Below are 14,830 nucleotides of genomic sequence, written 5' to 3'. Positions count from 1 at the left end.
GAAATCAGCTTCTTGAACAGAACGTAAAGCCGTCTAAACACTCTGAAAAAGCAATCACAGTGCACGTCTGAGCATGCACAAGATCTTAACAAGAGTAAAAAAGCCGATAAATCAAGCTGTTATCTCTATAACGTATCCATTCCAACCGTGCCAGGATTTATATGCCTCTAGATGAAGCACCAGTTGTGATATTACAGAAACGTTCCACTATTAAAAAAATAGCATCAGGTACATTTTAAAGCTGGACGACATGCACAATGTTATATCTAATAGCCTATATCTGAGGTTCAAGCTGACCCTGGCTTGAGGTTAACGGTTTAGTGAAATGCTCACACACACTCTTTGCCTCTGAAAGCAGACCCCCCTCAGTTGTTTTGATTGCAATCAGAGCAAATGTAGAAATACATAGACCCAAACACTTCACACGCTGATTGCAAAGCTTGCGATTCAGCCATACAGATAGCCACAGCTCTGGCTCATTTGCCTGCGAGATTGCAGTCAACCCATTCAGGATAAAAACAATGACACAGGCATACATTTTCACAGAAGCTCCCACAATCATCTGTGAACAAAGTGTTAAAGAAAAATATTGTCATTCCATTATTCTGAAGTCTTGCATAACCTTTCTTGATTGTTTATTTTTATTTGTTTGTTTTGTTTAATTTGGCAAACTCGAAAGAACTATGTCAAGACTGATCAAGTAAACAATATTTTACGTTTGAAATGTCATCTCTTTGTAATTTCTATGGCCTTTTTTCAGTTTTATTATAATAATTTTAATCTTATTTTTATGTTGGCCTTTTTGACACTTTTTATTGGAAGATGGCAGGAAATGATGGACAGAAAAAAGATCAGACAACGAAACAAAATCAGGTCAGAACAACATGAAACAACAAACAAGATTCAAATTCACATTAGAGATGGGCTACAATGATCAACTAGATGACTAACCGTCCAGTAACCAACTAGTTGATTAGCAGTGTTGTTAACTGTTGTGATTGTTTTCATTATTTGAAATAAAGCTGATAAATATAAATATAAGAAAAACTTTAGAAATGTTAGAATGCTACAAAAAATTTGAAATGTTGCACTAGCAGATCTTGTATTGACAGATAACTAAAATATAAACTTAAGTTTAAAAAAAATGGTAAAAATACAGTTAAAGCTCTATGTAAAAAAAATAAAAAAAATAAAAAAAAAAAAACTACATTAGCACATAATTACTAAAACTAAACAATTACTATAACTTAAACTAAAATTAAATGGAAAACAGAAAATAACAAAAGAAAATTCAGAATATTATAAATGCTATAAATATAATACGAAAATATTATAGAAAATAACTGTTGATTTTTGAGGAGTTTTTATTTTTAATAGTGGTGCTTTAATTAGCATGCTCTTGCTTTTAAGACGACACATACAAATTAAAAGCAGTTTAACTTAAATTTTGATTTCATGGGTACTTTAAATTATTAAGTTTCTTGTCTTTTAGTATGAATATGTTAGCCTTAACATTATCTATAAGTGTGCTCCAAAACAATGACAAAATTCGTATTTACAAGATATAAGCATTCAAAACTTGCAGTCTCTCACTTCTGCCAACATGGATCAACGATTTTGATGACATCACCCTGAACTTTAGCTTCTCATCAAACTTTGTCCAATCAAATGCTCTCTAGAATCCGAACCGTCCCGCCCCCTACACTATAAATAGACGCTGAAGCTGCGCTTGCGATTCAGCCATACAGATAGCCACAGCTCTGGCTCATTTGCCTGCGAGATTGCAGTCAACCCATTCAGGATAAAAACAATGACACAGGCATACATTTTCACAGAAGCTCCCACAATCATCTGTGAACAAAGTGTTAAAGAAAAATATTGTCATTCCATTATTCTGAAGTCTTGCATAACCTTTCTTGATTGTTTATTTTTATTTGTTTGTTTTGTTTAATTTGGCAAACTCGAAAGAACTATGTCAAGACTGATCAAGTAAACAATATTTTACGTTTGAAATGTCATCTCTTTGTAATTTCTATGGCCTTTTTCAGTTTTATTATAATAATTTTAATCTTATTTTTATGTTGGCCTTTTTGACACTTTTTATTGGAAGATGGCAGGAAATGATGGACAGAAAAAAGATCAGACAACGAAACAAAATCAGGTCAGAACAACATGAAACAACAAACAAGATTCAAATTCACATTAGAGATGGGCTACAATGATCAACTAGATGACTAACCGTCCAGTAACCAACTAGTTGATTAGCAGTGTTGTTAACTGTTGTGATTGTTTTCATTATTTGAAATAAAGCTGATAAATATAAATATAAGAAAAACTTTAGAAATGTTAGAATGCTACAAAAAATTTGAAATGTTGCACTAGCAGATCTTGTATTGACAGATAACTAAAATATAAACTTAAGTTTAAAAAAAATGGTAAAAATACAGTTAAAGCTCTATGTAAAAAAAATAAAAAAAATAAAAAAAAAAAAACTACATTAGCACATAATTACTAAAACTAAACAATTACTATAACTTAAACTAAAATTAAATGGAAAACAGAAAATAACAAAAGAAAATTCAGAATATTATAAATGCTATAAATATAATACGAAAATATTATAGAAAATAACTGTTGATTTTTGAGGAGTTTTTATTTTTAATAGTGGTGCTTTAATTAGCATGCTCTTGCTTTTAAGACGACACATACAAATTAAAAGCAGTTTAACTTAAATTTTGATTTCATGGGTACTTTAAATTATTAAGTTTCTTGTCTTTTAGTATGAATATGTTAGCCTTAACATTATCTATAAGTGTGCTCCAAAACAATGACAAAATTCGTATTTACAAGATATAAGCATTCAAAACTTGCAGTCTCTCACTTCTGCCAACATGGATCAACGATTTTGATGACATCACCCTGAACTTTAGCTTCTCATCAAACTTTGTCCAATCAAATGCTCTCTAGAATCCGAACCGTCCCGCCCCCTACACTATAAATAGACGCTGAAGCTGCGGCTGAAATCGGTCACTTGTTCACAGAATTTGTATTTTCTGTACGGTGAATGGCATGTAGCGCACTATATAGGGGATAGGGAACTATTCAGATAGTGTAAATATGCTTTACATTGGGCGAAAGAAATCTGGTTTCGCGCTGTGTCTTGTGAACCGACGCACTGCGCGCGCACAGTCTGCTCCGGTCCAGAGACACGATAGCATGGGACGAATCACATGCGAGAGTCAGCGCAGACCACAAAACGTATAGGACCCACTTGAATTCTACACAGAATGCTACGTATATTTTATAGCAATATGGATGAGATTGAGGCTGCCATGCCTTGTCAAATGCAGCTTTACCGAGCTCAAAAGTTCTAGCCCAAGTTGTGATGTAAACAAACGCTATTGGCTGTTTAAAAGGGGGCAGGGCTGCTTGATATGTCTCACCCTGTCCTCCCGTTTCAGTTAAAATGACGTCAACACATAAAATAACGGTGCGTGTTTCAAAGCACTTCAGTGGACCTTTAAGCTCATATCTAGACCCCTACAATAACATGTCCCATGTGAACACCGTCAAGTCTGCCAAATGAGCAACACAACTCAACACCTGAGCACATGCACAAAACTGCTATGCCACGGCTCCAACCTCTGCAGCAGCAGCTTCCATCAAATCTAACCCTATCAGTCCATCCCCTGGAACCCAACACCAACTGTTTTCCTACCACTGGGAGCAAGTGCAATCGCAGAAGTCAGGCTTACTAAACCTGTGGCCCTGATCTCGGCTCCAGGGAGACTGAGTAAAGCCTTCATGCCAGAGCATACAATTTATGAATTTATTCATCAGCGGGAAACCACGCATTAAAAGGTCGGGCGATTTTCCAGGTCAGTGGTCAAAGCTGCGCGGTGAGGAAGGGAGAGAGAACATTGTTCCTATCTAGGCCCTGATAAAGGGGGCAGAGGGAGACGGAGAAGGTGAGCAGGAAGGCTCATATCCGGCATGTGCGAGGTTGCCGCGCTTAATGAGTTTGAAAGGTCAAATGCCTCTTCAAAAGATTAATGGGGTTTTGCACATTACCGGAGTGCTGCTTCACGGGCATCTGAGGGGGCCGAAGGGGCCTACGGCACTGTCGCCAAGTCCATGTTAAACTGGCATACCAGACAGGGAGAGGCAGACATATCTCGCCCATGTGGGCAGCTCAGGAAAGAGTAAATTGCTGTAAGTGTCTTAAGTTTCTATCAGGCATCACTCAATGAACAGGCAGAGAATACTTAAAATCCACTTTACATATCAGGTGGTTCAAATACAAAAACCTTTAAGCTGAGCGACAGTTCAGGCTGGGTATTGAGTTCGATCATTTTTAGGCACCGACCGAATTGCCTCGATACCATCGAGTATAAAAAAAAACATCCGGCATGTGCGAGGTTGCCGCGCTTAATGAGTTTGAAAGGTCAAATGCCTCTTCAAAAGATTAATGGGGTTTTGCACATTACCGGAGTGCTGCTTCACGGGCATCTGAGGGGGCCGAAGGGGCCTACGGCACTGTCGCCAAGTCCATGTTAAACTGGCATACCAGACAGGGAGAGGCAGACATATCTCGCCCATGTGGGCAGCTCAGGAAAGAGTAAATTGCTGTAAGTGTCTTAAGTTTCTATCAGGCATCACTCAATGAACAGGCAGAGAATACTTAAAATCCACTTTACATATCAGGTGGTTCAAATACAAAAGCCTTTAAGCTGAGCGACAGTTCAGGCTGGGTATTGAGTTCGATCATTTTTAGGCACCGACCGAATTGCCTCGATACCATCGAGTATAAAAAAAAACGTCTTATCTTTCGGTACCAAATTTCGATACCTGAGGGGTTAATCTTGTCAACGTCAGTAAGCCAATAAGCCTGCAGCTAGGCGTGTTCGACTTGAACGCGTCAAGTTGAACACACCTACTAATTTACACCGGTTAGATCCAGAGATGTGGCTCACATGTGAAGTGGTAATGTGAAAGCGTCCCAACACCCTTAAGGCTACGTTTACATTGGTGCGTTTTTGTTTTAAAATGAAAAAGATCCTCGTCCACACTGGCGTTTCAGAAAAGATCTCCGCCGATATTACACGACCGAAAGAGTGTGTTACGTGACCATTCTTGCACACTGTAGCATCATGCTACATAAGACAATAAATAAGATTTATATTCTGCTTTTACTCAAAATTCACTTCAAACCATGTTTGTAATAACTTCCAATTGCCGTCTAATGTGTGTTTTGGCCAAGTAATGTTGCTGAAATATGTTATTTCCTTATTTCGAGTCAGAACTGCGATCGTGGAAGAGAAAACACAGGCAGCCAGCACTGGATGCTCATCAGTAAATCAGTGGAAAATGAATAGAAATTATGATTCTGTCTGAGCTTTGCATTTTAAAACGAACACGCACTAGTGTAAACTTAGTCTAACAGATGTGTAAACTGAAAACTATTTGAACTTTATATATGTGTTGGATATGTTCCTTTGTGCAGTGGCTCAGGAGATGAGTCTTTGACAAATGTCAACAAGCTTAAAAAAAAGAAAGGGCACTGGATGCTCATCAGTAAATCAGTGGAAAATGAATAGAAATTATGATTCTGTCTGAGCTTTGCATTTTAAAACGAACACGCACTAGTGTAAACTTAGTCTAACAGATGTGTAAACTGAAAACTATTTGAACTTTATATTTGTGTTGGATATGTTCCTTTGTGCAGTGGCTCAGGAGATGAGTCTTTGACAAATGTCAACAAGCTTAAAAAAAAGAAAGTTTTTTTTAAGATAATGTAATCTTGTTAAAATTTATTTCATAAAAAACATGCAAAAAAATAAGAAATCAGGAAGGGGACCAACACTTTTTCACACCACTGTAATTGTGACATTCTAGTGCCACAGTGTATCAATCATTACCAGAGGATAAAACTGGCCTTATCCCAGCAGCCTGAAAATTTAAAACTGGCCTTATCCCAACAGGCTGAAAATCTTTGTCTAAATTATTCCATAATTTATATTATATATCAATTATGGAATAATTTAGACAAAGATTTTCAGCCTGCTGGGTTAAGGCCAGTTTTATCCTCTGGTAAGGACTGATACACTGTGGCACTAGAATATATATATTTTAACACCAATTTTGTATTTTAGCCCAATCCCTGAAACTGTCAGTCATATGATATGACAGATTTTTATATTTCCTAAAAACTGAAAATTATACGGCAATTTACAAACATTAGAAATCAAGCTTTTGAATAATTTTTTCCTTAAAAAAAAAAAAAAAAAAAACATGAAAATTGTGCTCATTTGCAAGCATGAAAAAAATCTAGCTTTTGAATAAATGTTTTTGTGTTTAAACTATATAAATAAAACTTTTTTTATTATATTTTAATATAGCCTGTGTGTGGTTTTTCTATGCATATATAAAAATATAATTAAAATTATCTGCAACAAAATTCTGTTCCATTTTTATCATTCTTACTGTCAAAAAGTTATTTGATCAATACTTTTGAATGCCACACTAAACAAAATTGTGGCATTTCATATGCAAACTCTTCATGTCAGCTATCGGCTTCCATTAAACAAGACTTCCACCCAGATCTACCTAGATGGTCAGGTGCCTGGAGAGATGATGACCCTAGATCAATACCTTTGTCCTCGGTTAAATTTGTCGACCTTGCGAAAAGTGTGTTCAGCTTCAAAAACTCTAAACATGAAACTTTAGAATCTCACAGTCAATTTTGTTGCATAGACAGAGAAAAGCAACATTTACTCTCTACTGCTCCTTTGTCTTATTAATTAAACCTTTAAAAGAGCCAGAGGTCTGGAGTCTTACATAAGCTCACATCTGCATGTTAGCGGCCCTCCGTACCTCCAAAAGCAAACCTGTCCTCTTCATCAACCCTAATATCAATATTACAATCAAGATACTGAACCACATTAAGAAACTGTGAGAACAAACAACCTATTTTCACAGAGGAAATGCTTGTCTAGAGTGCTTTAAATATAAAGATCAGCACAAGAGGTCAGTTACATACACAGCATGTTTTTTGCCAGTTGTCTGACACATTCCAGTACTGTAAATAGATAAATATTCAAAAGCAACTACACAATGCAGTTGGAAGGACAATTAAACATTCTGCTGGTTGGTTTTCTATGTTCATCCAACACTGACGGCATAAAGTACATTTCATTTTTCACCTTTATGAAGCTGCATGGCATTCCAGAAACATCCATATTCTCCTGGTAATAAAACCATTCATCCCCTTCACAAAACCACCTCAGACGTGACTCCGCCTCCAGAGGCATTCCTGCAGATCCAGCAGAAACTTGTCCTCACAGGGAACGAAGATGAATCCCGTTGACCCTTCTCCTAAAGCCGCAGAGAACAATGCAGCATCGATCCGCATGGTTCCACTCAATACGGGACTTGGTCAATTTGTGAGGAAACAGATCAAGCTTAATTACCAAATTGCAAGCAACGATTCTCTTATGACATCCACACAGGGTATTATGGGTAATCATGACTATAAGACCTACATCGGCTGCCCAGTCAGTCAATGACTTAAAGGGTTAGTTCACCCAAAAATGAAAATTAGCTCATAAATTACTCACCCTCAAGTCATCCTAGGTGTATATGACTTTCTTCAGACTAATCCAGTCGGAGTTATATTAAAAATTGTCTTTGATCTTTCAAGCTGTTGCATGCATCAGTCCAAAAGCACTTAATTAAAATGCTCCCATCCATAAAAAAAAATTTCTCACACAGCTCCGGGGGGTGAACAAAGGCCTTCTGTAGCGAATCGATGCGTTTTTGTAAGAAAAATATCCATATTCAAAACGTAATAATCACTTTAATGTAGCTTGCGCTGCAGTTCCGGGCTCATGACGTATGGAGGTCGGCTTTACGCATGCGCCGCTCAGAAGTGACGCACACGGAAGCACAGCGGAGAGATCTAAACAAAACAACAGTCACTAATTAGAAGTACAAAATTAGGATTTGTAAAGAAGAATATCGGAGGATTTCAATATAAGCCAAGAGGAGACTGATTTTCCTTTGCTAAAGGAAGGAAACTTTGCTTCCTTTGCTCCTGTTAACAAACGTTGGTTTTCACGAGACTCACAGGCGCATGCGCAGCACTGACCTAATACGTCATCCGCCCGGAACTGCTTCCAGTGTACAACAGTGAGCGCACGCTACATTAAAGTGATTATTAAGTTTTGAATATGGATATTTTTCTTACAAAAACGCATCGATTTGCAACAGAAGGCCTTTGTTCACCCCTCGGAGCCGTGTGAAACACTTTATTTTATGGATGGGCGCATTTTAATTAAGTGCTTTTGGACTGATGCATGCAACACCCGCTGAGTGCCATGAAACAGCTTGAAAGATCAAAGACAATTTTTAATATAACTCCGACTGGATTCGTCTGAAAAAAGAAAGTCATAAACACCTAGGATGACTTGAGGGTGAGTAATTTATGGGCTAATTTTCATTTTTGGGTGAACTAACCCTTTAAGAGGCAGTTCAAGTGTCTTCCTCAGGAAAATGGTTTCAGATGTACTTCCATGACATCTTTAATAAATTCAAGCAAATTCTAAAAGAAATTTGAGTGAGTTTTAAATGTACCCAAGCAAATATTTCATGATTACAGTGCTTATTTATCGTTAGAAGTGTAAAAACATGAAAAAAAGAACATTTAAGTTTTGAAGACTGTTCCAAAAGGTAGGGAACTTAATTATGCTGTCTGCCCTTTGAGGTGTTGTAATATACTGCTATTGACCATAACTGTTATATATATAAAAAGAAATGAAGTACTGACATCACGTTAACTGTACACTAATGATAATACCATAAATAATCTAGTGCCAGTAACTATTTCATTAACATTCCAACATAGTAGGTGGCAGTGTTGCACCTATCAAAAAAATAAATAAAAAAAATAAAAAAAGGCGATGACACAGTATGCAGTTATTACTGACGCACAAAATCATGTTGGGAGGAGAAGACAGAAAAAAGCAAGACACTTGACCCAAAAATTTAGCTCACCTTTGGGTTCCATAAAAATGACAGACTGTTAAACACATCAGTCTGCAGGAAGTTCTTTTTGCGCACTTTTGAAGAGTTATAATTACAAACGCACACTTCTCCTCCCTACATTCCTATTTTGAGGGTGATCCATCAAAAAAAAGAGAAAACAAAACAACATTATAAAGATGAAATTGACTTTATAGCATTTTTTCAAAGTTTCTGTAGATATTGTGATAATTCTGTTATTGTGAATTCTCTTGGCAATGATGATGTTTTTGAAATTTTCACAAAATTTGATATTGTGAAAACCCTACCTGCAATAATACTTTCTTTAGGTCAAATTTAAGGGCAGCATTGCATGTACCCTTCACTTAGAAAGAATGTGATCATAGAACGCATAGTGAAAAGTTCAGTGAAAGAAATCCACAGTATGACTATGAGCAAAGCAAAAAAAACTAACAAAAAAACACTTATGATAATGAAATTCTTAATAAAAACAGCTTCTCAATCATTTAAAACAGACTGTTTTACTCAATGTATTTTATGCATCATTCCTCTCTAGGGGTGCAACGGATCGTGCGTGATCCGTACGGATCAAGCTGCACGGTTCTGCACGCATGTGATTCGCGGATTAACTGTTTTAACTGTTGTATTAACTGCGATTTTAACTCACGCGCTGTTTTCTGTGCGCTCAGCCGCTGTCGCGCACACGCAGAGAGAGAGACACCGCATGAACAGCGAATTGATTCCTCTTTCACATACACACAAAGTTATGTTAAAATACCCGTTTTGGCAAGTATTGTCTTAAGTGAACGTAAACAGCAGAGAAAAAAATTGGATGCGTGTCAGTATTAGGTCCGTGCATTTGGTCTTAAAGAGACAGCACCCAATAAATACCGGTTTCTGTCTGCTAATCAAATAACACCACAGCTCTAACAAAGATTAATCTGTATTTAACTTGTGCAGTGAGCACAGGAATGCTACAGTTACTGACTTGTAACTGTGTTTTGTTGTATTCATCTATGCTTGTAATTTGTGTAATCGTTCTTGTTTTATTACTAACTTTATTAGTTAAGCTAGTAGTTTTTGCTGTGGTATAGAAGTACTTAAAGTAAGCTTTCACTAAATTTTTTTTTTTGCTGATCCAAAAAAATGATCCGATCCGTGACTCGAAATCCGTAATATGATCCGAACCGTGAGTTTTGTGATCCATTGCACCACTATTCCTCTCACATCGCCTGCACTGAAATACATTTTTAGTTGTCTTCCATGACACTATTTCTATGACGCACAAGTTGCTGCCTATATAGAGCGCTTCAGATCAATCGCTTATGTGGTTCTGTTTCAGTTAGGATGCTGCCATAGAAGGCAGTTAGGCTGCTAAATAGAGCTAGGATGTTGCGCAAACATTAAATTCGGAAACGGCTCACCTTTCTACCTCCATACACTGCCTACGAAAACAGCATTTTTCTACTTTCAGACACAGCCATCTCCTGTCTCCAGGCCTCATTGTTTTACTTTCCTTCTTGCTCATTGTGAGTCCACACATCACAACGGCCCACTAAATAAACTCCTGGATGTCACAGCTACACCTGCCAACCTCACAAATCACTCTAACCTTGCCCGCACAGTCCGGCTGCCACCTTCAACGACAAGTACAGGCACCGCAAGCACAGACATCAGACAGTCTAACCCGTCACCATTAGCCAGGACTAAAAATCATGCTTTTAATAAATGCACTGCACCGGTATGAATTTCCATGCTAACTGGTCTTTGTTTGAATCGATAAATGATGATTTTGCCACATTGTTAACACATTCAGAGCCCAAGTCCAGATTTTACACTTCTGCCAACAACTCAGAGAGCATAATGCCATTCAGGAGGAGTTTGGTAGAGTCTGTTGATGGAACCCAGCACAGAGATGACAGGCATATAAAGCTTTCCTAGGTAAGTGCCCTCATATGGTCTGAATTGCACCCTGACAGAGTACTTAAACGGCACAGGAACAGCATGACCAACGCGGCAGATGCGACGGCACATGGCCACAACCGCAAACCCACTAAAAAGCAGTAAATAAGCCCACAATGAGATGCCAAGGTGCGTTAAGGCTGAAGGGTCAGGAATGAGGAGCCTCCACCTCCAACTGACTATGTGAGGAAAGACACCTGCACTTTGGGGAATGGGAAATGACACAGGAAAAGAAAAAGAAATGAGAGATGGATGGAGCAAGCCTGAGAGAATGTTTATGCAGCTTTTCCCATATGATATATACACACCATTTAAAATTGAAAAGTAAACAAAAATGTTTTTCAAAGACGTCTCTTATGCTCCCCAAAGCTGCATTATTTAATCAAAAGTAGAGTAATATTGTGAAATATTATTCCAATTTAAAATAACTTGTCTATTATAATAGATTTTCAAATGTAATTTATTCCTGAGATGGCAAAGCGGAGACTGTCAAAGTCTCACCGTGTCCCTCAGAAATCAGTCAAATATGCTAATTTGGTGCTCAGGAAACTTCTTATTAATATCAACATTGATAATATACTTAATATTTGCTAATAGAATGTTCACAATAACAGCATTTATCGAAAATATCATTTTTTGTAACATTATAAATGTCTGTTACTTTTAATCAAATTAATGCATCCTTGCTGAATAGAAGTATTCATTTATTTAAAAATAAATCTTGTTGATCCTAAATAAACCATAGAATAGATGACATATGCTATGCTATGTCATCACATAGGAGTTTAGAAATTGCTTGAGGGTAAGTAAATGACTACAATTTTCACTTATGTTAGCTCTTTGTTTAATGTGCACCAACAAAGAGCTCTCATCTAGTCTGAATCCCACCTGTCAGCGACCGAATACCGTGGGGCTGAATACAAAGGGAACGACGCAGCAGGACTGGGATGTAATTGCGGACAAAGAGGTTCTCCGTACAGTGAGAACATATTCAGCTCAATCAGAAAACGTCCATATCAGCGCAGCCACACAAGGCCTTTCAGAACACATTGCTTTCACAGCAATTAATCGCAGTCAAAACATTCATTAAGGCAACAATTCCAATCCAGTCGACCAGCATTCCAGCAGAAGACGGACGGGGGCTGGCAGAGTTCAACCATGTGCACATGAGAGCATTGTGTACGAGAGTGCAAGAAGGGGAAAAAAGCAAGAGAGAGCAGCCTGGCTCAGCTGGGCTTCTTCAGCATAGCCAAATAGCCTGAAGGGACGCAGCTATTATCTGTTCTTTCCCTCTCTGTGCCATGCCACTCATTGGGACGCTTAGTTGACCTCACCTGAGCCTAATGCGACAGCCTGGCATCAAAACTGCTGAAGCTTTCATGACTGTCAAACAATCCCACCAGGAGCAGCACAGTCAGAAAAGCACCGATTGTGAATCCAGTATAACAGCCTGATCTATTGAAATCTGCTTTTGTAGAATTATAATAAGGAGATTAAAATGACACGACAACGAAAAATGAAGACATGACCAAGAGAAATGACAAGACAGAGAAAAAAGAATACAGATTATGACAAAACAGAAACATTTATGTACATTTTATTTAAAAAAAAAATAAATAAAGATCATTAAAATATATATATGCACATACAGTACATGATTGTCTAATTATCTTTTTTATTTTAAACATTTATCTTGTCATTTTAACCTCCATATTACAATACTAAAAACTGTTTATATAGACAATTTTGTTTTGAAACGATGCACAACCACAATTTATTGTGATTTGCTTGTTTTAGTAGCCTAACTAAGCAATTCAAACACAAAACCATATTCGTTCATTTTCAACAATTTATTTATGAACATTTTCCCCTTAAACAACACATTGTTGCAGTTGTCAAAAGCGTCCTATAGCGGATTCCTTAGGATCGTTGTTTTTAAAAGCACGCCGACTGTCATTTCGATTTCAAGTTTTATTCAAAGCTTCTCATAATGAAAACGCATCACTGATTCAGTCCTCTCTGTATCTGTTTATTAACTTTACAGCGCCGGAATATGAAAAGCACACGCCTGCAGTGAGAGTTATACTTCCACTAGACACTTCACGCCATGTACGGAAACAATTTACCTGGCGTCTAAACAACTATAAAGACACATACCTTCCTCTGCACGGGACTCCTCATTTCTGTAGAGCAATAGTATCCAAAGCACCAAAATGATCGCTTTAAACTGCTCCATATTTGAGTGGCCAGGTCTGCGGGGCTCTGGTCATGTCGCAGCCGAGCACGCTTGACTCACGGTGCGGGATGAGACGGAGCCGTCCGGGCTACTGACACATACAGCGGTACTATGTGCCTTATTTGGCGCCACCGGTGGGCGGGCACAGACAGCCTGATTGACAGTGAGAACGTCCAATGGAAAATGAGTTTGCAGAGAAGGGGGATTAGCGAAGGGCCAATCAAATCACGTCTGATAAAATTCCACCGCATAGAGTTACTCCCCCTTGAATGGGAGGCGGTGTTGAAAATGCTGAAATTTGGTTATCTTTAGCTCACATTACAAGCGGCTAATGATTACACGGCATTTATTAATTTTTTTATTAAATAAAAGGCAAAGTAAGCTCTCAAGGTTCAAGGACAATAGCGTCTGAGAGCTGTGAGCGGTCCATTGAGATTCCTTTCAAATTATTTTATATCCGAATAATGTGATATCCTGGTGTTAAAAGTTCATTTTTAGTGGTGTTATAATTATAAATATTATATATTAATTGTAAGATATCATATATTACAGGCCTAGGCCTATATATTAAGGTTAAGTTTATTTTTATTGTTTCCCATGAAAGAAATTGTCTTGGATAAGGGAACTGCATCACCAAACATGTAACACCAAACTCGTAAATGAATAAGTTCAAATTAAAAAAAAATAATTATTTTATATCCGAATAATGTGATATCCTGGTGTTAAAAGTTCATTTTTAGTGGTGTTATAATTATAAATATTATATATTAATTGTAAGATATCATATATTACAGGCCTAGGCCTATATATTAAGGTTAAGTTTATTTTTATTGTTTCCCATGAAAGAAATTGTCTTGGATAAGGGAACTGCATCACCAAACATGCTTTAAACTCGTAAATGAATAAGTTCAAATTAAAAAAAATATTTAATCAACATATTTGAGTATTTTTAATGTATGTTAGTGCATATGGAACACTTGCCTATTAAAGGTGCAGGCGCAGTTAAAGCTGCTGATGCAAAATCCAAGCATTTCTATAGAAATTGGTATCGGCCATTGGCCAAATTGACTGACCAGCGCTGACCAACAGAAAACTCAGTCTGGCAGCCAAACATTCTGGAATTCTATTTATGTCAGTCACAGGAATGCCACAATTCAGTTTGCTGATAAAGTACACATGGAATATATGATTCTTGCTGTCTGATAGAGTAAAAATGGTAAGGAACCTTTCCTATGATGTGAAGGCAAATTGAGTGCTAGAAAAGAGTCTGTGAAGGCAAAAAGAGTGGCGCATCATTGAATCACAGTATTCATTCAAAAATCAAATCTCTACTGGGGCCCACGGGATACGTGGTACACTCCAACACATGCACACAATTTACAGCCATACATTTAATATAATTTAGATTTGTTTTTTAAATTTCAATATCAATATCAAATGATCACATACCAAATCAGTGACATATCATATACATTCAGGAAGTTGCTCACTGCAAAGATTAACTTCTCTTGCATCTTACTGACACTCAAGCATAATAGCTGCCAGGAGACAAGAGTTCCACTGTCTTCATTCATTGGTAGTCACTGTACATTT

The 14,830-nt window shown here is 37.4% G+C and overlaps 1 protein-coding gene across 1 annotated transcript in view; it reads right to left on the bottom strand.

Moving 5' to 3' along the window:
* LOC107591986 (ephrin type-A receptor 10) overlaps positions 1 to 13,336 on the bottom strand; it is a 92,700-nt gene extending 79,364 nt beyond the window's left edge. Inside the window, exon 1 of the mRNA XM_016281302.1 lies at positions 13,159 to 13,336. Within this exon, the coding sequence (XP_016136788.1) occupies positions 13,159 to 13,237 (79 nt within the window). The 5' untranslated portion in view covers positions 13,238 to 13,336. The remainder of the gene's footprint in view (positions 1 to 13,158) is intronic.
* Between the last annotated feature and the right edge of the window lie 1,494 nt (positions 13,337 to 14,830).

Source organism: Sinocyclocheilus grahami, unplaced genomic scaffold (genome assembly GCF_001515645.1).
Source record: "Sinocyclocheilus grahami isolate Dianchi unplaced genomic scaffold, SAMN03320097.WGS_v1.1 scaffold149.1, whole genome shotgun sequence".
NCBI classification, from domain to species: Eukaryota; Metazoa; Chordata; class Actinopteri; order Cypriniformes; family Cyprinidae; genus Sinocyclocheilus; species Sinocyclocheilus grahami.
This window is presented reverse-complemented; position numbering and strand designations above follow the sequence as displayed.